We start from the raw sequence: 24,016 nt of genomic DNA on the forward strand, positions 1-24,016 counted from the left end.
GAGGAAATTATTATGACAAGACTCATGTAATTGTAAATCAACCCCTGGAGGGAGAAGAAACACAGAAATGGGACATTGAAATATTGTAAGAGAATTGGCAACATCTCGAGAAAGAGCAGAGGAGGAAGGAACTTCACATCCCATGGAGAGGAAGCTCCTTGTCCTCAGACTTCTCCATCACTGAGCAGGTTTTCTCCCAGGTTCCAAACCATTGTTGTTAACCGTGGAAAAGCTCAAAGTGTTCTTGCCAGCTATTCAGTGTTCCTATGAAGAACACATGTTCTGATTTCTGTGAAAGGTTCTATTCCTGCTTGATCTCCATCAAGTGTGTGTTTTCTCTCCTAAGATCCTCCTAGTAGATGGGTGTGAGTGCTAAGCACAGGACAACAGATTCCTTTAGGTCAAGTTGTACTTTTCCTAGAAGATAATTTTTTAGCAATACCTGAAAACATATTTAATAAGCCTTCCTATTAAGCTGCTGTATTTAGGTAAGCCTTAAAGGTTCTTCTCTATTGAAGCTTTTATAACAGAAGCACCTTAAGTATTCATACTTGTAACTGACCCCAGGGAGGACCTCAGCTTTGCTAGGAAAGAGGCTCAAGTACTGGCATATTTTCTGTGGCCACGCTAAAAAAAAAAAAAAGCACAAATAACCTGTGACCATCCTTTTCCTCTGTAGTAACAGGCACCCTTCAGGGTGGCAAGCCTGTAACCAGTGGTCACCTGTCCTGGTGCTGAGGCCTCATCCTAGATTCTGCCTGATCTGCCCTCGAGGAGTGTTTAGTCACAGTTTTCTTTGCTGAAGTAAATTTCAGATGTTCAAATGAAAACCCAAATAGTATTTGAGCCTTGACTCTACCATTTTATTTAATTAAATGACTGAAAACTCAGCTTTCCATTTATAAGCAAAATCAGGTTGGATATCAAGTAATGGTTACCACCTTTAAAAATTAGTTCTTAGTATTTTTTCCTCCTGAGTTGGTTTTAAACAAATTGAGACAGCTGTCCCCCCTCATCCCCAACTTTTACCAGAAAGCAAAAAACCACCTATTTTTATATAGATTCAATCTGCTAGCAATATTTTTAAATATCCCCCTATAAGCACTTTAGAATATAAAATAACAGCGAATTGTTTAAACACAAAGACGCGCTATTTTGAGCATTTTTTTTTTATAGAGACTTGGTCTTTCCGTGTAAATATTGAGTTTTTTTCCTTCACTCTCAGGCTTTTTGTCATCTTTGAAGCAGCGTTGTAAAACTCCCTTAAGCCCATAGATGTGAGTGCCTCTCATTAGTTTGGCAGTATTTAATGAAACTTATAGGGGTAAATTTATTTTAATGGGGGGGTTATGTATACACAAAGGTATGTATATTTTCATTGTAAAAAAACAATTTAAAATTTCTTTAATTGTTGAAAAGATTTTTATAGAGCCAGTGAAGCTCTTTAAAGAAGTTGTTTCTTCCAAAGAACAAAGCCAGGTAAATGACATTCAAATTTCAGTGATACATTTATTGGAGTTGTACCTTTTCTACCACACTGGATTAAAGAAGTTTGTCAAAAGTACGGTTTTGTTACTTTCTGAGGCATACACTTCATCTGCCATTCTTTCCCCATGTGCCTCTGTAATACACAGGGCCAACCAACTTCCTGAAACAGGGAGGGCTCACCTTGTTAGGTAAGGACAGTTGTAGAACCATTCCCAAGCTGCTGACTGAAAGCAAGAGAAGCTGCCTAGCACATAAATGTTTGCTCCTCCTCTTCTCATACGTATGTAACAGATGGTCCATTCTCAATTCTGGAAAGGCACTAGACTACCTGGATTAAGCATTCTGTCCAGAGGGATAACACCAGATTTTCCTTTTCCTCATCTGTAGGAAGTTTCAGGTTCTTGACAGAAACAGCTGGATGGCCCCAAATTTGCTTCAGTGCATCCATATGTGATAAAGGAAAGCGAAGTCCATGAGACTGAAAAAGGACAAACCATTTAGATAAAAAATGTACTTTCATAAAAAAAACTTCTATAGTTATCAGTACATCATTTTTGATAACCTTAAAAGTAGGCAACCTACAGAACTGGCCAATTCCTATATAAAAATTTAGACTTTATGAAAGGCATCCTAGTTTATATAATAGTCATTTGCACTGCTTCATATTTATTACATTACACATTTCCTTCAAGGCTGCAAGTCCCAGCTAGTATCTTTTAAAGCTGGTATATGTACATCACAGAACTGTCTGGCTTCATCATCCCCATGCAAGGGCTTTGTCAATTGTGTGAAACATTAAGTCCATGCTGCGATCATAAAAAAGCACATCACCCATAAATCAAAGGTAACACATTCTTCCCAGCCACCACCAAATCACAGGAAAGACATTTTAGGTTGGAACGGACCTCTGTTTCCTCATTTCCCATCATGTGTGTCTCTCTCCTGTTCTTTAAGGAATGATAGATGTAAATCATCTTTTCCTGAGTTCCGTCCTTTAAAAGAAAAAAGGGGAGGGCTGGGTTAAGTTGTCAACAACAAAATAGGAGGTGACTACTAGGAGTGTTTTCCAATAATGAAATTCAACACCCAGAATACTGTAAAGAATCTTTTTGACACAAAATGATTATATACAAGGTATATATTATAATCAGATTACTATTTGTATGTAACAAATAGGCACTTTTTAAAGAGTGTAGCTGGTAGAACATCATCAGAAATGGGGTTTAATTAAAAAAACAAATGTTTACATATCAACTTATCAATGAAACACAAGTTTGTTCCTTTGATCCTAACAGCACAGTTTTATGTCAGAATTTGATATTCCCAGTTATAGATAAGCTGACAATTTATGAACACCATGGAGCAAATATTACCAGCCACAGGAGCTATAAAAACTTCCAATTACAGTAGCCTCCCAAGTAGTCCCAACTTCCCTTCCTTTCCATCCTACACAGGGGGGTTTATCATCCTAATCAGAACCCTCACTCATTCCTGGTCACTTCTACCATCAGGGTCAAAGACCTTGGCCTGATACAGAAGGTCTCAAATTCTGTATATCAGAGTAATTCTGATTATCAGAATAACTAGGATTTTTTTTCTTTTTAATAGGAATACAAGAGTGTATACTTCTGAGGTTTTTTTTCCTGTGTGTTTTATAAATCAGTCCTCTCCAGGTCTGGCCATGATGGCTGTGACAGTCTGCTTATAGACACACCTAGCTGCCCCACACTCTCATCCCCTTCCAATCATTTATGGAGCACCTATCAAGATAGCGAATTAAAAGGAAGAGGGTGAAGTCATAGGGCAGGGGATGGTGTCCAGGGAGCTTTACTAATAAATACAGAAGCTCCAACCCAGAGCAGATGAAACCCAGGAATTTAAAACTTCTAAAACTTTTCCAGTTGGGGCACCTGGGTGGCTCAGGCATTTGTGCCTCTGACTCTTGATTTCAGCTCAGCTCATGATCTCACAACAGTGAGATCAAGCACTGAATCAGCATGCCCAGCATGGAGCCTGCTTAAGATTCTCCTTCTCTCTCTTTGCCCCTCCCCCACTGGCACTCACTCTCCAAAAAAAAAAAAAAAAAAAAAATTCCAGTAGAGTCAAGGATCAGTCAGCCAGTTTTGGCAACCATAGGATTAGGTGACAAGGTTATGGAATGTCGACTTTCTTCTCCATGATCTACAAGATAGAGATTTTTTGAGAAGAAACCTTCACAAAGCTATATGTAATGACAGATTTGGACAACATTCAGGAGGGGAGAGGGACTGAGGGAGGTGCATGAACAAGGGTCTGCAGTTATCTGAGCAAGAGCAGTATGGCCGGAGACCAGGCAATAATCCCCACATGAGGGGAATAAAGGAGAATCTGTGGGGATGAGGGCAAGCCCCAAACGTCCAACAGGCAGGCCTCTCTGGCCCAGTGAGATGTAAGCACCATCTGATTGATGTAAAGCCAGGGCACAAAGTTATGAGGACAGATGCATGAGGGGTAAAGGCAGGGGCCGTTTGTTAATTTGATAACCTGAGGCCCGTGACAGACATGTTCTGAGAAAAGAGGAAACCTCCTCCCCTCTGTATACTCACAGACTGATCCTGATGCAGCCCTACTGTGAGGATGGTGTGGTCTTTAAACTGCAGTCTCACTGTGCTGTCCAACCTTGGTAACTGTCCACCTAGAAGACCCACAGGGAGAAAGACAACCTTCACAAGAGGAAACCCAGGTTGAATCTTGTCTGTGGGTAAAATCTAAATGTGGGGTACCCTGCAACTCAAGTATTGGCTTACCCTATATTTATAATGATACTGAAATATAGTTTACATCCTTATGGAGCTCATTCTTCCAGTGCAGATGTTTAACAGATCAGTAACGATAGATGGTTAAGCATATTAAATAGATGTATACAATACCATGGAAGCATGACAACTGTCACAATAGGGCCACCATGCCTTCTGCACACAACACTCCCTTCCCCAGTTTCTGTCCTCTGCCTCTTGCTCTACACGTGGACCCTGAAAGGACTGCGTTCAAACCGCACCATCTTACCAACTAGTTGTATAATCATAGCAAATTATTCTATCCATGTAGGTCAAGCATAAGATCATAAAAGCCAGCTAATAAAATTCACAGAAATAAAAAAATAGTCCTTTCCCAAGTTAGATTTAGTGAAAAAGTAGCCACTAAAAACAGACGAATCTTACAGGGTCATCTGGTTAACGAGTCTCGAAAGAACGGAGCCTTATGGACGATAATGGCTAAGACAAGGAAAACCTTAGAGAAGATATTCCATGCCATAAGCTGATACTCAGAAAACGGTTCTAGAAAGATGAAAATATATGCTAAAAAAAATCTGTTTTGAATAGGACCAAACTAATTCTAAACTTCCCCTAAAGATTGTACCAAAAATATAAATAGAATCAATGTTAGAGGCAACCTTATAGACTATTTCAGTGGTTCTCAACTATGATAAATAAGGTTTTAATAAAAATTAGTAAAAATGAGACTCTTACTCCATGGAGAAAGCACCAAGCAGCCCAAGATTGGGCCTGGAGCTCACAGCCACGTGTCGGTGCTCTGCTGAACACAGTCCCCCTGAACACCAACAGTAAGCAAGGCCCCTCCTCTGTGAGAGAGCCAGACTAAAACAAGACCGCTCCACAATCATGTCAGAACTCAGGCAAAAGCAAGAACTTTGTCCAAACCTCCAAAAGGACCACAGGTCCCCATCCTGCTAATCCGGGAAGCAGATCCCATTTTACTAATTCCAACTTCAGCTTCCTTTCACTCCTCCTGCCTACAGAAGACCCAATTAGACTCCCTATTTTCTGACAGCATCCAACTCAGAGCAAAGCCCCACTCTCTTAACCCTCCTAAAAAATCACCTAACCAGAGCCCCAATCCTATAAAGCCTTCCAACACTCTTTTACTGAGATGCCCCACAACCCTCAACAGTGTGTGGTCTTCCCAGTTGCAATAAGTCCTAAACCCATTTGTCCCCCTGCAAGAGTGCCATACTGATGGTATGCTATCACCATCTATCCACAAGTGTTAGGTCATTTGCAGCCTAAACCTGCCCCAAAGTAGTCACATGGGACTTAGGGAAAGTTGGTGACCACCTTGGGCATTCTTAAATTTCACCTGCTGGTGGCAACATTTTACCCATCACTGAGTTCATCTTGTTGGAATTAGTTCAGTGTTCAAGTTATTAAAACTTCCTGAAGATGATGAATACCAGAGGACCCATAAATACACCTATTTTTCACCCACAATCACAGGGCTCTTTCTCCCCAACATGCTGGGAGGCAGGATGCCTAAAGGTACAGCATGTCCTATCCAAACGTAACACACCAAAGACAGATCCAGATCCACCTTACCAGCTTCTTGGGGCACCTGGGTGGCTCACTGGTTAAGTGATGGACTTTGGATTTTGGCTCAGGTCATGATCTCACGCTTCGTGAGATGGAGCCCTACATTGGGCTCTGCACTGACAGCATGGAGCCTGCCTGGGATTTTCTCTCTCCCTCTCAAATAAACTTTAAGATGCTTCTTACTTTCCATCTTCCCAAAGAGGAGCCCACCCAGGAAAGCCTCGAAATATCCCACATCAGCCCAACCACCTAGAAGAAAAGCAAAAGCTCCACCTGGCGTTGAAAACTCTGATCCGTCTCCCATGTGGTAAGGGGGAAGTCTGTTCATAACAAAATCCTTCTTCATGTCTGCTGAAAGCAGCTCTTTGGTGCCCTCCAGGCGGTCTGCAAGGGTCCTCAGAAAGCCACTTAATCTTGTTGCAACAGCTGTGGCTTCCACCTGCTGGAAAGATAAGTGAGTGCTGGCCCAAACTCCAACAAGACTTACCACCAAGGTCCTGGTCTCCAAAGTAGTACACTGAGCATAATCACCCAGTACAGACGAAGATCCATGACGCTTCTGGGGGTACGGGGCAGGAGACAACCAGTGTGTTTAAGAATACCCCATTATTTCCTTGTAACCGCTATTCATCATAAGCTGCCTTTTGTTAGCCAAAACAAGATCAATTGTCAGGATTTTGCCTAGAAAGAGGGATCCCTAGAAATATGGTGCAGTCTCGGCTCTGCCTTTAGGAAGGCAACTCATCGTCCTGAGGTGACTGATTCAGACCGTGAAAGTAACCTTTGCTCATCTTAGCACTAATTCAGTCACCTCAAAACTAGCCTAACAGTGCTGCTGTTTCAAACATAAAACAAGGATGCAGAGGAAAGCCAGGAATACCCCAGTACCCCAAGGATCTCCTGTGGGTCTCTCCTAGGTAATCATGTGCAATCAATCTATGGCTCTCCTAGCCACACATCTTACTTATTCCACCACTTATTCAACCAGCGTCCTCACAGCACCTGCTACTGCCACCGTGACATATGGAAAGAGGGCTGTCTGCACAACACCCTAGGCTCTTTGGGTCCCACGTCACGTGCGGCACGACCCTCCTCTGCAAACCTCCCAGCTCTGCCGTCAGCCCAGGAGACAAGCTTGACTCCTGTGGGAGGAAGGATCCTGGGGTCCCTCCGAGGGGGACCACGGCTTCCGCCGGCCTGGGCTGCCACTCCCCCTACCCGCCTTCACTCCTCACCAGGAGCAGCTGCCGGGGTATGCCAGCCCGGAACTCCAGATCTTCCTTTGCGGTGTCAAACACAAGCCCCGACATGGTGTCCAAAAGGAAATCTCCCCATGAACTGCAATATGCACCAAAAAAGAAAACAGACCACACACGGAATTTACAAAAAACACTGATTTCGAGAGTAAATCCCAAAGCTACAAAGGGCATTCCAACTTTCTTCCCTTCCCCAGGCATCGTGAGTTTAATTAATTTGACATTACTCAGCACAAAAAACTTTAAAAGACCTTCATCAATCACACAGCTTCTCTCCCCCGCCTTTCCCAGACACTCATGTGGAAAGTTAAAAGTGGGAAGCTAGACTTTATTCACAATTTTTCCTAAAGATACCACAAAATCATATACAGTCTAAGTGGGAAGTTCAAGGGACCAATATTTTTTAATGTCTTCAACTATAACACAAGTGTCTATGAGAGGAGCTTTGTAGGAGATTTTAACAATTATAGGACATAAAAAATGTTTATGTTCAAAAACTCCAAAAGAAATACATTTAGGGTAACCGTAAGATCCCTAGACTGTGTAATCATCTGAACTGTTAGACGCTACATTTTCCTTTTTCCCTTGTAATAGAGGGGCACTCTTCCCCAGTAAAATATCCAACATCAACAATTTTAAAATAGTCAACTTGCAACTTGTTGAAACTCTAGCAGTGGTTTACTGGGATAGAAGGGTAGAATCCAATGGCCACAAATAACATCTAGGGATGAGCATCGGTGTTCAATTACCTGTGCTTTCTCTGGGGCATTTACCACTGGCTCACTCCCAAATGTGTGCCACTGTAAGAAAAGCTCTGTGGGGTTGCTCTCTTTAAACATTTCTTAGCTGTTTAAAATTTTCCTCAGTGTCACCAGATTTCAAATTGCTGGCTACGTGCAAAATGGAAATTCACAGTATGACTTTTGCTTCTCACCCACTAAGCAAAATTAACACTTTTATGCTTCCCTTCCGGAAAAGTGGCAAACGAAGACAAAAGCCACATCAGAGACACTTTCCCTAAGACGTCCACCCTTTGGCATCTTCACCACTTTATAACTTCACATTACACCCAACCTCACAGATCTGACTGCGTGAACCTCCTCCTGGAGATTTTTCACCAGCACAAAAATAAGCTCCTTTTGCAAGGCCATAGGTGAAATCATGTGGCAGTAGCTCATGAAGAGATTAACTGCAGCTAACCAGAGCTCTGTGCTCTTTTCAGTGTCAGAATGGATGTTGGGCCTTTCCAGAATTTGAGGTTAATACCTCTTGAGGGGTTCACTTTGGTAAAATAGCCAAACCAACCTGCTGCTGTCCCACAGAGGTCCCAAAAATTCCCAAAAAAGCTACCCTTAAGAGATGTTAGGAAAAGGCCCCAAAATCCTCACCCTGCCACAGTGCCTTCAAGAGAACTAGGACCAAAGCAGAGGGACATCTCTGGGGAGCAATGGTTCTTGAGTTAAATTTGTCCCATTCTAGCCCCAGAACCACCGATAAAGGCTCAGGTCAGAGTCTGACCTACACACGTCAGTCATGGTATCCATCCACATCCCCAGCTGACCAAAGACATGGGTGGGACCCAGGGAAGAGCCCACTAGGCTCTTCACTCTTGGAACTAGGAAACAGTTTAGCAAAAGTAAAAGCTATTAAGTCCACTGAGATAAAGGGAGGTCAGACAAGGAACCTAATGGTTCCTTGGCTTATGGTGAGTCAATGTTATGAGTGAACAGAAGATGAGGAAAGACAACAAAGTACGTGAAAAACCAATTACTAGGAAACCAGTCGGGGCCAGTAAGTGAAATGCAAAAGACAGAATCACAGAAAGGGGGAGGAGCTGAGTAACATTAATGGCGGGACACCAGAAGCTACATGGACATTCATGGTGCCAAACTGGTTGTCAAGGCCCAGAGGTACTTTGTACCCACAGTGAACTTCAGGTTCTGGCCTCCCTGTGGCTGGCTCTTTCCACTTCCTACAATCCCACTCCCTCAATTGTCCCCACTCTTCTTAAGCTGGCCTTGGTGACTTTCTGTTCCCGGCCATGCCCAAGAATCTGCCTAGCCACAGTGACAAAGGCATTTTTCATAAGCTTTGGCCTTCTATTTGTGGGCAAGGACTGCACTAACTTTAGGCCAGGCTCCAGCAAGTTCCTCTGAGCAGCCTCTTAAACACAGGGGTTAATTTCACCCAGAAAACCCAGATGAGGAAGTAGAAGTACCTTACTAACTTGTTTTGCAAGTTATGGCTTTGAAGGTAGCAGGGGACTTGGCTGTCCGTCAGGACTAGAATGCCTCTCCTACTTTGACCTTCTGACCCACCTCTACTTACTCATCCTTTGAGACTCACTCAGCTTGGGTGTCAAGTCATTTCTGAAGCGTTCCTAGATGCCCCAGCTTGGCAAAATGCATTCCTCTATGCTGCAAGAGTTCCCCCTGCAGACCCATGATGGAATCTGCCCCGACTTCCAGACTGCAAATTCTCTCAAAGCCCCTTCAGTAACAGGCCTGCATTCCCAGCAACTAGCACAGCGGCTGGTGCCTGCAGGCTGCGATACAGTAATGACTTTCAAGGAGGTCTGGACTACTAGCAAGGTCGCTGCTGTTCGGAAATCACTCACAGGGAGGGCGCTTCTGCCCGGGTCCTGTGAGGAGGCACTCACCGAAATGGAACACAGTTTTAATTAGAACTGTTTTCAGCACATGTGAGTTTAGGTCTTACTGTTCCAGACTTCCTCTCCTACATAACTTCATGAACTTTCATAAAAGACAGAAACCTTGAAAGAGATCCAGAGGTTTCAGTGGACACGAGGGTTTCTGTTTGGGGTGATGAAATGTTTTGGAAACAGATAGTCGTGATGCTTACACAACAGTGTGAATGTAATTACTGTCACCAAATTGTACACTTAAAAATGGTTACAGTGGCATATACTACGTTGTAAATATTTTACTGCAATGAAAGATTTTTAAAAAGAGACAGACTACCAGTCCAGCCTGGCATCATTAACACTGCCACACCTACAGCTATGGTTCTTTCGTCCCAAATTTGCGAGTCTTCATTGGGTAAATCCCAATGTTCATGGCGTTCCCAGGAGGAATCCCCGACAGGGCGATGGCAGGGAGAAGACTCTAAAGGAGTATGGAGTTAGCAAGGGAGCCTGAATGAAACCCCTGAGATTGGATAAGCAGGACAGTAGTGGCCAACTCCCTCATTCCCTTCCGTGTGTGCTTGCCCCGGGCCACAACTTGAGCTGCCCTGGGACATGAGGCTGGGAAGAGGGTCATACTTGTTCTGGTAGGTGCTGATGGTCACGTGAGTAGAGTGGGCCAGACCTGGAGGAGTGTCCGCTTGATGAATGGTCCCTCTGGGGAAGTACAGGAAATCACCCGGCTAAAGGAAGAAAAAGAAAAGGGAGGAGGGAGTTAATAAGGAGGAGGTCTTCTCAATCCCTTGTCTTAAAGAAACAAAAATAGGCTCTGAGTTTCAGTTCTCCCTTCTAGAGACCTTCTACTAACTGATTCATGGGGTGGTCTGTATGCTGGGCTCCTGGGGTCCCGCTAGTCTAGCTTCACTGTGCCTGAGTCTGTTACTGTGAACCCCAGTCCTGAGAGGCTTTCAGTACCCGAAGTCACTTTCGTTATTCACAGCCGAGACCAGTTACACTTGAAACTGCCCATCCCAATCCAGGGATCAAGCAGGTGACCTCCTGTGTCTGGGAAGCCTGCACCCTTCCCCTCCACCCTCTGAAGGGTCCAGTGATCAAGAGTAGAAGCTTTAGAGTCATACAGACGTTGCCATTTACTGGCGAGGAACCTCAGAAAATTATTTAACCCACCAAAGCCTCAGTTCCTTCACCTGTAAAATGGAGGCAATGGCCCAAAATTCACAGACTTATTTTCAGGATTAAAGGAGATGCCATATCCAGAGGTCTTGGAACAGTGACAGGCAGATGGTTGTACCGTAAGTACTATTTTACCTGCCACTCCCCCATCAACCATCAGGAAGTTTGTGAGCTCTTCCAGGGAGGGTCGAGGTCCATCGTGTGTCCTCCAGAACCTGAACTCCCAAAGCATCAGGTGTACAATAGAGGCTCAATGAATGTGTGGATGACTAGTTGAAAAACCATGTAACCCTTCCCTTGAACCTAAAAACTAGATGGAACTGAAGATCAGTCCCCCTCTTGGGCAGGTGAGCCGCCTCCATCCTGTGCTAGGTCTCGCCCAAGCCAGAGGATAGAAATATCCTTCCTAAATCACTCCTGAAGCTACATCCTCCCCAATCCCACCCAGACGAGAAACATTCCATATAGCAGTTGCCTAAGGAGGAGAGGCAATCCTGATAGCCGCTAGCCTCCCGTCTGCAACACGGGAAGCAGTCTGACTCTGGTTAAGAGCCCAGGAAGTGTGGTTCAAGAGACAGCAGATAAAAAGACAAACAAACCAAAAACCCTTTCCTTAACGTTAAGATTTTCCTTTGAAAGAAACAGTATACAATTAAATATATTCATAAGGGCTATCTTAGGGGCTCATTCACCCTGAACGACACCAAACTGACAGGGAAATTACCACTTGAAGCAAATGCTTGACTCACAATTACAGCTATCATTTGCTCAGTGTCTCTGCACCACCCTCCAAATGAGACCTTCATTCATTCATTCATTCATTCATCCCACAAACATTTGGTTAACCCCTCTCCATCCTCCTCCCACGCCAGGCAAGATGCGAGGCACCGGGGTTAGAGCATTAAACAAAGACCTGCCCCTTTGTAGTTCATTTGAGATGAGAGCAAACATTTGAGAAGAGAGAAGAGACAATGAATACAAGAAAAACACTCGAGTGGGGCGAGGCAGAAAATAAAGCAGTAAATAATGTCAAGCAGTGGTAAGTGCAATGAAGACAAAGAAGCAGAAGACGGACACGAATGATGCATATGGAGGTGGTGGGCAGGATGTGCCTGGGGTAAGAGATGCCACTGTCATCCAGGATGGGCGCTAAAACCTCACTCTGCTAGACTGACATCTCAATTGAGACTTTAGAGAATGAGCAAGCTAGCCAAGTGACTACCTGGGCCAAAAGGATTCCAGGCAGGGGGAAGAGCAAGGGCAAAGGTCCTGAGGTTAAAAATGTGCTTGGGTCCATGTGGCAGGAGAGCAGTGAGGGTGGAAATGATGGGAGGTGAAGTGAGAAGGCAGCAGAGGGGCTGGATTACAGGACCTTCTGGCCTGTTTTAAAGACTTTGGCTTTTATTCTGGATTTAATAGAAAGCTACTGTAGATCTGGGCAAAGGGTACAATGGATCTCAAAAGATCATTATGGTCATGTCAGAAAAGCCTGCAAAGGGGATACCAGATAGGAGGCTTTTGTATAAATCCACATCCAAGGGTTTTATCCTGACAAGCAGGAAAATGTGTCACATTTACAGGAAAGAAGGCTGGGGACAGCAAGAAATGGGAGTTTGCTTTGCAGAATACTAAGTTTGTGACACCTTTTATCTTTCCAGTAGAGACATTAAGTAGGCAGTTGGATAGGAGTTTAGAGATGTGGGCTAAAGACAGGACATAGCATTGCAAATACATCAGTCTAAAGGGAATTTATTTTTAATTTATTTTTAATGTTTATTTGTGAGAGAGAGAGAGAGAGAGAGAGACAGTGTGAGTGGGGGAGGGGCAGAGAGACAGGGAGCCACAGAATCTGAAGCAGGCTCCAGGCTCTGAGCTGTCAGCGCAGAGCCTGACGCGGGGCTCGAACTCACGAACGGTGAGATCATGACCTGAGCCAAAGTTGGACGCTTACCGAGTGAGCCACCCAGGGGCCCCAATTTATTTATTTTTAAATGTTTTATTTTTGAGAGAGAACAAGTGGGGAGTTGCAGAGAGGGAGGGGACAGAGGATCCAAAGCAGGCTCCTCACTGACAGCAAAGAGCCAGATGCGGGGTTTGAACCCACAAACCGTGAGGTCATGACCTGAGCTGAAGTCTCAGCCCCTCTAGAGGGAATTTAAAACCATGGGAGTGGGTATGGATTGAGGAAAGAGGTACAGGAAATAAACCCTGGCATCCTAACTTTCAGAGGTGCAAAGACTGAAGATAAAACAGCCAAAGAGAATGAAGAGGAACAGCCAGTAAGCAGGAAAGAGAAGCAAAAGAGGCTGGCATCCTAGAAGCCCAGTGAGGAAGGTGGGAGCGAACCACTGTGTCCAATGAGGCTGACAGGAGGATGCTAAGATGGGGACTCAGACGGGGGCACCTGGGTGGTTCAGTCGGTTAAGCGTCCAACTTTGGCTCAGGTCACGATCTCACGGTTTGTGGGTTCGAGCCCCATCAGACTCTACACTAACAATGCGAAGCCTCCTTGGGATTCTCTCCCTCTCCCTCTCTCTCTGCCCCTCCCCTGATCATGCTCTCTATCTCTAGCTCAGAATAAATACAACTTTAAAAAAAGGAATGATGGGAACTCGGAGGCAAGCACTGTACTTAACAACGTGGTAGCCCCTGGTAACCTTGGGGAGACTGGTCCTGGAGCAAGTCTGGGGGGGGGGGGGGGCTCCTGGGAGGTGTTCCCAGGAGCAGGAGAGAAGACTGGGCAGGGTCCCTGAAGATGTCTGTGGCCTAATCCCCGGCATCTATGAATATAGATGATACGAATAGGCTGTGAATGGAATTAAAGTTGCTGAGAGGGAAATTATTCTGGATTATCCGGGCAGGTACGACATAATCACAAGGATCCCTAAAAGTAGAAGATGGTACAGGAGGAGAGAACCAAAGAGATGTCAGCATGAGAAAGACTGAGCTCTATGTTCCTGGCTTTGCAGATGGAGGAAGGGCTGTGAGCCAAGGAATGCAGGAGGTCTCTAAAAGCTAGAAAAAGCATGGAAATGGATTCTCCCCTAGAGTCTCTGGAAGGAACAGTCTTGCCAATACCTGATTTCAGCCAAGGAAAACCAAATCCCTTCTGGACTGAATAACCGCAGAACTAAATATGTGTTGTTTTAAGCCACTGAATTTGTGGGAATTTGTGGTAATTTGATAAGCAGTAATAAATGTACTGACATACAGCCGTCTCTTCCAAGGAGTTTCATTGTAAAGGAGGCATCAAAACCTATCCTTCCGGGGCACCTGGATGGCTCAGTTGGTAAAGCATCCGACTTTGGCTCAGGTCATGTTCTCACAGTTCTTGAGTTTAACCCCCACATCAGGCTCTGCGCTGACAGCTCAGAGACTGGAGCCTGCTTCAGATTCTGTGTCTCCCTCTCTCTCTGCCCCTCCCCGCTCACACTCTGTCTCTCTCAAAAATAAACAAATATTAAAAAAAAACAAAAAACTTCAGTTCTTACAACCTACAAGGTAAATATTATGCTCTCATTTTCAATAAAGGAGAAACTGAGACTGACATAAACAACTTGCCCAAGAACACATAGCTCTTAAGCGACCACAGCTACATTCAAAACCAGGCGTGTCAGGCCCCAAAACCACAGAGTGGTGCTTCCATCACAGGGGTGGTCTTCATCCCAAGATCCCAGGTGTGATGACCTTCGTCGTGGCCTTCAGGCCCACCCCACCCAGAATGACTCAGCTTTTCTGTTTCATATACTAAGCATTTATGCCAAGATTTCATTTGAGGATCTTCGGTGGTTTAAAATTCACATGTATATAAATGTACAATTGAGAAAAAACCCTACGGTACCTGATGCTTGCCTTTCTCCTCCTAGGAGACTCAGGGCTGCTCTTAATGAATGGAGATCCTCACGAGTGTGACCAATGGGCATCGCTCCATGACATCCCGGCCTCCCAGCACCGCCTCACAGAACCCACATCATCTATACCTGAAGACCACTATAAAGACTAACTTTCTTGGGTAGGGCCAGTTGGCTGTCATCAAGCTAAGGAACTCAGCCTGGGCCTCAGAGACCATGGATAGCTTAATCTTTCCCTAAAAATAATCAAACAAGAGCCTATTCAACATGCTTCATGGAGAACAAGGGTTGGTAAACTCTTTTTGTAAAGGGCTCCATGGTAAACATTGGTTCATGGGCCATGTGGTCTCTGTGGCAACTAGCCAACTCTATGGGTGCAATGTGAATGGAGCCCTAGACAATAAATAAGGAATACATATGGTTGTGTTCCGGTAAACTTTATTTACAAAAACAGGCAGCAGGCCATTATTTCTGGCCCATGTGCCATGGTCTGCTGACTGTTGACCAAGAACTTAAAAAAATGATACCTTTATTGTGTCTATTCAAATCTCCTGTAATATAAGCACACATCAAAAAAGGAGATTGCTTCTCCTAGGTACAGGCGGGCAGGAAAACTTTTTAAAATCAAGAAAGGTCCATAAGGCATTGAGTAGTTATAACTAGTGATAAATTCAAGACACAAGAAATACAAAAACAGTAACTATATACATCAAGTTGGTAGAATCTCTGGAATGGTTTGAGCTAACTATGGTATCTTAATTCAATATATAAAGTTGAATTAAGGACCTATTCTCATCCCTCTAAGATTTTTTTCTCAGCAATCTCACCTGCTAGGGATTGGCTACGAGTCCACCCAGGCTAACTGCTCAAAGACAGACTCTTTCTGTAGCAAGATGCCGGCGAGCCTGCCGCCACGATCAAGCCACCTGGCTTCCCAGAGTAAGATTCCTTAAGACCTTTCATTATTACTATTCTTCTGGTGGCTACACATGCAGGGGGAGGGAGGGGAGTGCAGAGAGGGTCTACTGTACAATCAGGAGGAGAGTGGGTCATGCTAGCATTCTACCAACAAAAAAACTAAGAAGCCCCTGGCTGTGCTCTGCCTGAGCAAGCTACAGCCCAGTCCTGACTGCTCTCTTAGATTTGGTGAAGCTGCCCCAGGCCAAACCTTCCACTTCTCAGTCAGTAGTCACCGAGCTCATAATCCATTCCTGTGGAACTTGGGTTATATTTGAAGACAGGTTGTTTGGAAAATGAATGTAACATTTCCTCAGCTCAATTCTACACATGCAAACACCAAGTCTCCTTTACAAGCTGCACGTGGCCGAGTGAGAGCCACCTTCCCCCCTCCCATGCTCTTGCGTGTATTTCAAGGACCATCACACAAACACTAAACCCCAGACCTGAACTTGTCTCACGAGCAGCTCCCGTGATACAGGTCCCGTACCTTCAACGTGAACTCATGTGTCGGCCTCCCAATCCTGTCCTCGGCCTCCACGCTGTACTCTCGTGCCAGGGGCACAGTGGGGTGGTAAAGGCACCAGTGTTTCTCCCCCTCCAGCTGCAGGATGAAAACCTAAAGAGAGCCACAGGACCTGGGAATGTCAGCTTCTGGACAACTCATGAGGCAAAGCGGTTCTAGGGTATTAGCCCCCCCAAGGGCTTCGATGAATTACACATTCCAGATGGAAAATAAAAATGAGAGATTAGTGATGTGTTTCACTCTACACTTGAATAAAAGTTGCCACTACTGCTTTTCACTTTTTAAAAAACAGGTCATCATGAACCTTGATACTGGAAGGATATTCATTCTTTTCAGTGTAATAAAGCCTCACTGGGCTCTTTATATCCCACTATCTCCTTCCTTTAAGTCTTCTATCAGACAACAAAGCCCATAATCTCTGAGGGAAAAGCCAAGTTTGAGAAATTACTTATGGTGCCTAAAATCCTGAATATCATCCTTGGCAGATAGGAAAACGTCAAGTTTTTTATTCTTCATTCAGCCAAAGATATCTTAAAGCTCTGTTTAAAATATTAAAAACAAAATAAAAAACTTTTGGGAAATGTATTGCTATCAAATTGCCTTCAGAGGGGGGAAAAAGGAGACGTTTTACTAATAACTGTATTAGTATAAAAATAAAAGTACAAAATGCCCAAGCCAAAGAGTTACCTTTTTTGGCAGCCACATGAGAGTGAAGCAACACTTGTCAAGGTGCCAGTGCTTAAGTGAGACCATGACCTTCATTCAAGCTGCCCCAAGATTTTCACAAATGGAAAAAATTATCCATTTTTGGCAGCTCCAGAAAAAGGACAAAATGAAAGCAGATGTAAAGATTACTTGTGACCTCACTTTATTAAAACCCTTACGTTGTGAAATTACAGAAAAAGCCACTCATGCTTTTCTGTGGACAGATTCAATAAATACCTGTTTTGTAGGGATATGTAGCTCTTTATATTAGTAAGGCTGGAAACCATCTCTCCTGTTTGAGAATGAGCAGGAAGCCAGTTTGGTGGGATTAATTTGGCCCAACATCTAGGTGAGGTCAGGATCTCTAAGACCACACAGCAAGAAGGGCAGAGTGCTGAACTGAACCCTGACAGCTAACCCAGGCCCCAAGAGAACAATTTTCTTCCTCTTACCTCGACATCATCATAATGGGGTGGGAGGCCCTGGGATCCTGCAGGGGTTATGTATACATTCGAGCCAACCAAGGAGCCAAAGTAGCATTCTAGCTTCTCCTGGATCCTCCAAAGCTCATCCTGAAAAAGAAAGGAGGATAGGAGAAGAGGTGAAAAGTATATTAGAAATAAGAGGAAAGACACATTCTTACTCACTTAGCAAGTCTTTATGCTGCAGCTATTATGTTCCACATACCCAAGAATTCAGCAGTGAAAGAGCCAACGCCTGTGCCCTGGAGAATCTTCCATCCTGGTGCAGACCAGCACAGACAAATGAGAAACTGGCAAAGCAGGCAATCAAGAGTCATGCAGGATTTTAAGCAAGACAATGACATGATCTAATTTATGTTAAAAAAAAATTTTTTTTAATCTTTATTCACTTTTGAGAGACAGAGCCTGAGTGGAGGAAGGGCACAGAGAGAGGGGAGACACAGAATCCCAAGCAAGCTCCAGGCTCTCAGCTCTCAGCACAGAGCCCGACGTGGGGCTTGAACCCACGAACCATGAAATCATGACCTGAGCCCAAGTCGGATGCTTACCAACTGAGCCACTCAGGTGCCCCCTAATTTACATTTTTAAAATCTCACTCTGGCTGCTATGTGGAGAATGGCCTGGAGAAAAGCAAGAGAGATCAGTCTGGAAGCTACTAAGGCAGTCGCCCAGGCCAGAGATGACCAGGGTGGTGGGGGAGAAGCAGAGAGGGGCAGATGCACCCTGGAAGCAGCACTGGCAGGGTCTGGGAGGCACCAAGTACAGTGGGCTGGTGGAAGGGGAAGACTATTCAAACCCTCCTGGCTTTGGATGGGCAGTTAGTGCCTGGTTCCACTTATTGAAATAGTAAAGACTTATTAGAGAACAAGTTTTTTTGCAGGGGCGAAAGGGGAGATGTGTGCAGGGAGAGTTATACATTGGTTCCAGAGAGAGACAGACACAGAGAGAGAAAGAGAGAATATGAATCCTGATTTTCCCAAGCAGATGAGAAGGGAAGCCACATGGTTATTAGCACTTTCTCTATTCCAAGCCCTGTTTCTAAGGGCTTTTACATATACTGGTTATATATGTCCCCAACAACCCTGTCTCTCTCATAAGGTGAGCACTATCATCCTTCCTGGTTTACAGACGAGGAAACTGAAGCATGAGAACACACAGCTACTAGATGACGTGGCCAGGATTTAAATCCAGGCAGCCTGGCTTGAGCACTTTAACCATGGCTCCATATTGCCTCTTTTGGAATTATCTTAAGGAAAACACAGGTCACCTACAAGGACTCTAATGGACATTCAAGACCCCAAGTCTCAAGTGTATGAACGTACAGTGCCTGACACACAACAGACACTAAAATGTTTTTTTTTTTTTAATTTATTTATTTGCCTATTTTTGAGAGAAAGAATGCACGAGCATGAGTGTGCCCACAATCAGGGGAGGGGCAGAGGGACAATCCCAAGCTGGCTCCACTCTGGCAGCGGCAGCCCCATGTGGGACTCGAACTCACAAACCATGAGATCATGACCTAAGCTGAAACCAAGAGTTGGACACTTAGCCAATTGAGCCACTCTGGTGCCCCGCTAAAATGCATTTTTAAATATTTGGTGAGTAAACCAATAACCACAGCTTAGGAATCAATCCTACCATTTGACTGAAAAAGGACCTACAGTATTAAAAGTTTCAAGTGGAAAAGAATTAGGTCAGTATAAAAAAAGCTTTGGGAGACATCTTTATAAAGACTACTGGCCTACTCTATTTATAGATCTCAAGGGTTCTACTTAACACAGGAAGAATAATTTAATGGCTTCTGAATAGCTCCAAAGAGTTAAGAGAGCTCCCAAGAAGCCTAATTTATACCAGGGAGGGGCCAGCAGGACCTGGTTCTGTAATTACATTTATACGGTGACTGAAACCATTAGAAAACCAAAGCTTCTCTTTCTAATGGCTTGAGAGGTATCTCAGGACCATGTAGGTGACTTTATGGTTCCCAGCCCAAGCATCTGGGTGTATAATTGATACGTATATGTCTCCTTTCTTGTTAAAGGTTACAAAAATCCTAGCAATTGCACAATTTTCCTATTTCTCCTGAACCTTTAGCTTCTGAATCTGCCAAGTATAGCCTAGTAGAAAGAGATCAGGACAAAGCACCTCAATCCAAGATGCAGTTACAAACTAAATGACTTTCGCTTCTTTATTTGTAAAGTGAGGACTCCACCTCCTTCCCCCAAGGTTGTTGGGGAACAGCATAAAACAACTTACCTGCAAACTGATTTACATTGCCTCACCAACACTGACTCAGGCACAAACAAGGCTCTTTTGAAACCAGTCTTCTTTAATTCAGGACTCGCAACTATGCCTGGAGCTGCCCAGGAGCACCCCAGAGCAGCGAAAAGAGAAGGTGGCAGCCTCTCCCCTTGCTGGGGACAACCTCCTCTCTCCACTGACCTACTCACAAAATCGAAACTGAATGCAATTGCTAAGACCAGAGAAGCCCACGGGTACACTTAGAGAAAAGCAAAAACACACACACCAAAGCCCTACTACATTTCAAATAACATCTTTAAAAGTATGGTATGAAACTGCCTCAAATTTGGAGTCGGAAGTGCTTACTTAGCAGTTACGAAAAAGTCACATCTCTGAACCTGTTTTTTTTCACATGTAAGATGCAGACCACAATGAATGCTCTATTTTAAATGTCTGTTAGAAGGTTCAAGTGAACACGTGTATTTGGTAAACTCACCCAGACCTTTGACATATGGATTACCCAAAGCAGGAGTGGAAACAACTTATCGCTTTCTGATTCCTCCTTATTCACCTCCAGACCAACTAGAATAATAAATTGTGCACATACTGAGACCCCAATAAACAAGGCACTAACTGTCCACTAAACAGTCTCCCAACCTAGCTACTGACAAACCATCTCTAGACTTTTTCAATCCTGATATTAACATGCACATTCCTAAATACACAACACTAGTCCTTCTGAGAAAATATTTAGAACCCAGATTCTACTATAAGAGGATGAGCTCCCACAGCTCCTATAGGTCTCTCTACTGGTGGAAAGAGAAAAGGCAGGGTGCAACCCAGTCTATCCTGGGAGCTGAGTTTAGACTGAGAAAGCTCATCCTTCCCACTTTCATAAACCTGGCCAAAGAACAGAGTCAACGAGGCAAAGCAAGTACAAGTGTTTGGCCCACCTGGAATCAGAGAGGAGAAATGTACAGGACTTAAGAGATGAGCAGAGAAAAGCCAAAGATAATTCTAATGTACAGATATGACAGCCATTAAGCACACCATACATATGCCAAATAACTTTGTACTGGTTTGTGACCCAATCACATACAATCAACTTCACTGACCTTTTATGTTCATAGTTATTAGATGTCTAAAACACACATTTTTTTAAAGTTTTTATTTTTCTTCAATATATGAAATTTATTGTCCAATTGGTTTCCATATAACACCCAGTGCTCATCTCAAAAGGTGCCCTCCTCCACCTTTTGGGATGAGCACTGGGTGTTGTATGGAAACCAATTGGACAATAAACTTCATATATTGGAAAAAAAAAAAAGGTGCCCTCCTCAATACCCATCACCCCCCCCCACCCCCCATCAACCCTCAGTTTGTTCTGGTTTTTTTCAACGTTTTTTATTTTATTTTTGTAACAGAGAGAGACAGAGCCTGAATGGGGGAGACACAGAATCAGAAGCAGGCTCCAGGCTCCCAGCCATCAGCCCAGAGCCTGATGCGGGGCTCGAACTCACGGACCGTGAGATCGTGACCTGGCTGAAGTCGGACGCTTAACCGACTGCGCCACCCAGGCGCCCCTGTTCTCAGTTTTTAAGAGTCTCTTATGCTTTGGCTCTCTCCCAGTCTAACCTCTCTTTTTTTTTTTTCCTTCCCCTCCCCCACGGGTTTCCGTTAAGTTTCTCAGGATCCACATAAGAGTGAAAACATATGGTATCTGTCTTTCTCTGTATGGCTTATTTCACTTAGCATCACGCTCTCCAGTTCATCCACGTTGCTACAAAGGGCCATATTTCATTCCTTCTCATTGCCACGTAGTACTCCATTGTGTATATAAACCACAATTTCTTTACCCATTCATCAGTTGATGGACATTTAGGCTCTTTCCATAATTTGGCTATTGTTGGGGCGCCTGGTTGGCTCAGTCGGTTGAGTGGCTGACTTCAGCTCGGGTCATGATCTCGCAGTTTGTGAGTTCGAGCCCCGTGTCGGGCTCTGTGCTGACAGCTCAGAGCCTGGAGCCTGTTTCAAATTCTGTGTCTCCCTCTCTCTCTGCCCCTCCCCCACACATGCTCTGTCTCTCTCTGTCTCAAAAATAAATAAACATTAAAAAAAATTAAAAAAAAATAATTTGGCTATTGTTGAGAGTGCTGCTATAAACATTGGGGTACAAGTGCCCCTATGCATCAGTACTCCTGTATCCCTTGGGTAAATTCCTAGCAGTGCTACAGCTGGATCATAGAGTACGTCTATTTTTAATTTTTTGAGGAACCTCCACACTGTTCTCCAGAGTGGCTGCACCAGTTTGCATTCCCACCAACAGTGCAAGAGGGTTCCCATTTCTCCACATCCTCTCCAGCATCTATAGTCTCCTGATTTGTTCATTTTGGCCACTCTGACTGGCGTGAGGTGATATCTGAGTGTGGTAAAACACACATTTTAAGAAGTGTTGCTTCTAACCAAGAGAAGAGTCAAGGACTAGCTAAGAGAGAAGCACTGTGGTGTCCACATTTCCTGAACACAAATCATGACTTGGTCTGGCAAGTGATTTATAAGTTCTTTTTGGGTGTTTGGGCCAAAAGGTTGGCAACCTAGGGATATTTCAACTTCTTATGATTGCATGAGATGGAATATCTGAAATTAGGACTTGTACTGAAACATCTAAGAGTACTTACCCTTTCTCCAGAGCAGAAACAGGTTCAAGATCCTTTATGTAGACAGCAAAATGCATTCACTAGATTTGGCCAATGGGCTCTAACAAAGCAACTGAGTTCAATCATAGGAAACATTACTGGTAACTGATGACAAAGTCCCAGGAGCCATCACACAGCCAGAATCCTCAACATGGAGCCTTAGGAACCACTCTCCTTCTCCTCCCATGCTGCCATTTTGGTTCAGCCATGGATCACAAAAGGGAATTTCTGAACTCAGAATACGCCCTCAATCCTTCTGGGCCACCTGTCATGTAAAGATTTCAAACCTCTACAGAAGCAGATAAGCTATGACTGCATTTTATAAAGCAGAAACTGAGCAGAAAGGAGGCCAAGTATTTCTCAAATGTTAACCACTGATACAGAATAAAAAGTTAGCCAGTCTCCCAGACTTGCAAATCACAGCTACCCTCCATCTATGACTGTCTCCCCAGGAACAGTTCTAAGACCCAGCTCCTCAATGCCACCTGAGCAGCTGTTAATAAGGGTGAAGTCTCCTTCTTGAACATGCATCTGGTCCTTGATCCGGTCACAGCTCTAAAGCCTCTACTTAGCTAGAATGTCAGCAGTAAAGGGAAGTAACTTCAAGAAGAAAATGATCACCTCGACAGTATCACACCTTATATTATAATGACATTTAATTATAATTTAATTTATAATGACCAAATAGAAAGGTCTACCATATACCAAAACATAAAACAGCCCACAGAACACGCTCCTGAAGGGGTAATAATTTATAAACTTGCAACAGAGTTTTTGCAGTGTGATGACATCTAATCATGTCCACCTGAGTTGTTGGGAGATTCCAATGGTTTAGCCAAAAGATAACACAGGGTCTCCTAATTTGGAATGCATTTAAAGAGCAAACAGGAGGTATCTCTTCTCAGACTGGCAGGTTCATCACAGGTTCACCCCTGAGCTGACCTGTGGCCAAATGTTAGCACTTTAATACATTTAACGATTCCATAATAGGGAGAACCTGTTACCTTAAATCTCTGAGGTTGGTGAAACTGAATTGTTGCCCTTTTCTGATCAAAATCTTTTCTCAGTTGAAGAAAGTGCACTTTGCCATCTTTATTTAAAACCTTCTTCTTCCCATTGACACACCGGCAGACATTTATGTCTCTTCCATAGTACATACCCCGGCTGCATAGACTCTTCAGATCTGACAGCCTGAACAGGGACCGGTAATATGTAGCCACTGCAGGGTCATCTCTCTGAATGAGAAGGGGCTTCTTCTCCCAGAATTCCCTGAAAAAAGTCTCTGTCTTGATGGGCGAGATTAAACTTTCAAACAGATCACTGGGGCTTTCAAAATTTAAAATAGAGGAGGGTCCACCAGCTGCCTCTATCTTCACCTGCTTGCAGGGAACAGACCCCTCTTCCTTCCCATTCCCTGTGGGCTTTGCTTTCTTCGGCATCGTTCTGTCTTCAAGACAAAGCAGTGACGAGGTGCACCTACCAGAGAACAAAGCACACATGGTTAGGTTCACCAGGAGTTCTAACATTAGCAGATGGTGCACACACAACTCGTGTGACCATGCCACCTTCATGAGCACTTGTAAGTCAAAGCCCTTTCCTCCAGGATGGGATA

At 44.1% G+C, this 24,016-nt stretch overlaps 2 protein-coding genes across 9 annotated transcripts in view; one reads left to right on the plus strand and one right to left on the minus strand.

The window, feature by feature from the left end:
* The window catches only part of CRYBG3 (crystallin beta-gamma domain containing 3), a 130,232-nt gene extending 128,668 nt beyond the window's left edge, over positions 1 to 1,564 (plus strand). For all 3 annotated transcript variants that reach the window (XM_023238882.2, XM_023238885.2, XM_023238883.2), the window contains one exon: positions 1 to 1,564. In XM_023238882.2, coding sequence (XP_023094650.2) covers positions 1 to 89 — 89 coding nt within the window. In that variant the 3' untranslated portion in view covers positions 90 to 1,564.
* RIOX2 (ribosomal oxygenase 2) overlaps positions 1,485 to 24,016 on the minus strand; it is a 27,971-nt gene continuing 5,439 nt past the window's right edge. For 5 of the 6 annotated variants that reach the window (XM_003991555.6, XM_006935975.5, XM_006935973.5 and 2 more), the window contains exons 2-10: positions 23,409 to 23,880; positions 17,441 to 17,560; positions 16,248 to 16,376; positions 10,395 to 10,498; positions 7,091 to 7,193; positions 6,129 to 6,297; positions 4,074 to 4,162; positions 2,394 to 2,480; positions 1,485 to 1,966 (exon numbers count right to left, since the gene is read on the minus strand). In XM_003991555.6, coding sequence (XP_003991604.2) covers positions 1,808 to 1,966; positions 2,394 to 2,480; positions 4,074 to 4,162; positions 6,129 to 6,297; positions 7,091 to 7,193; positions 10,395 to 10,498; positions 16,248 to 16,376; positions 17,441 to 17,560; positions 23,409 to 23,843 — 1,395 coding nt within the window. In that variant the 5' untranslated portion in view covers positions 23,844 to 23,880 and the 3' untranslated portion in view covers positions 1,485 to 1,807. The remainder of the gene's footprint in view (positions 1,967 to 2,393; positions 2,481 to 4,073; positions 4,163 to 6,128; positions 6,298 to 7,090; positions 7,194 to 10,394; positions 10,499 to 16,247; positions 16,377 to 17,440; positions 17,561 to 23,408; positions 23,881 to 24,016) is intronic. The other variant, XM_045036786.1, reaches the window with a different exon arrangement.

This window comes from Felis catus, chromosome C2, assembly GCF_018350175.1.
Source record: "Felis catus isolate Fca126 chromosome C2, F.catus_Fca126_mat1.0, whole genome shotgun sequence".
Lineage (NCBI taxonomy): Eukaryota > Metazoa > Chordata > Mammalia > Carnivora > Felidae > Felis > Felis catus.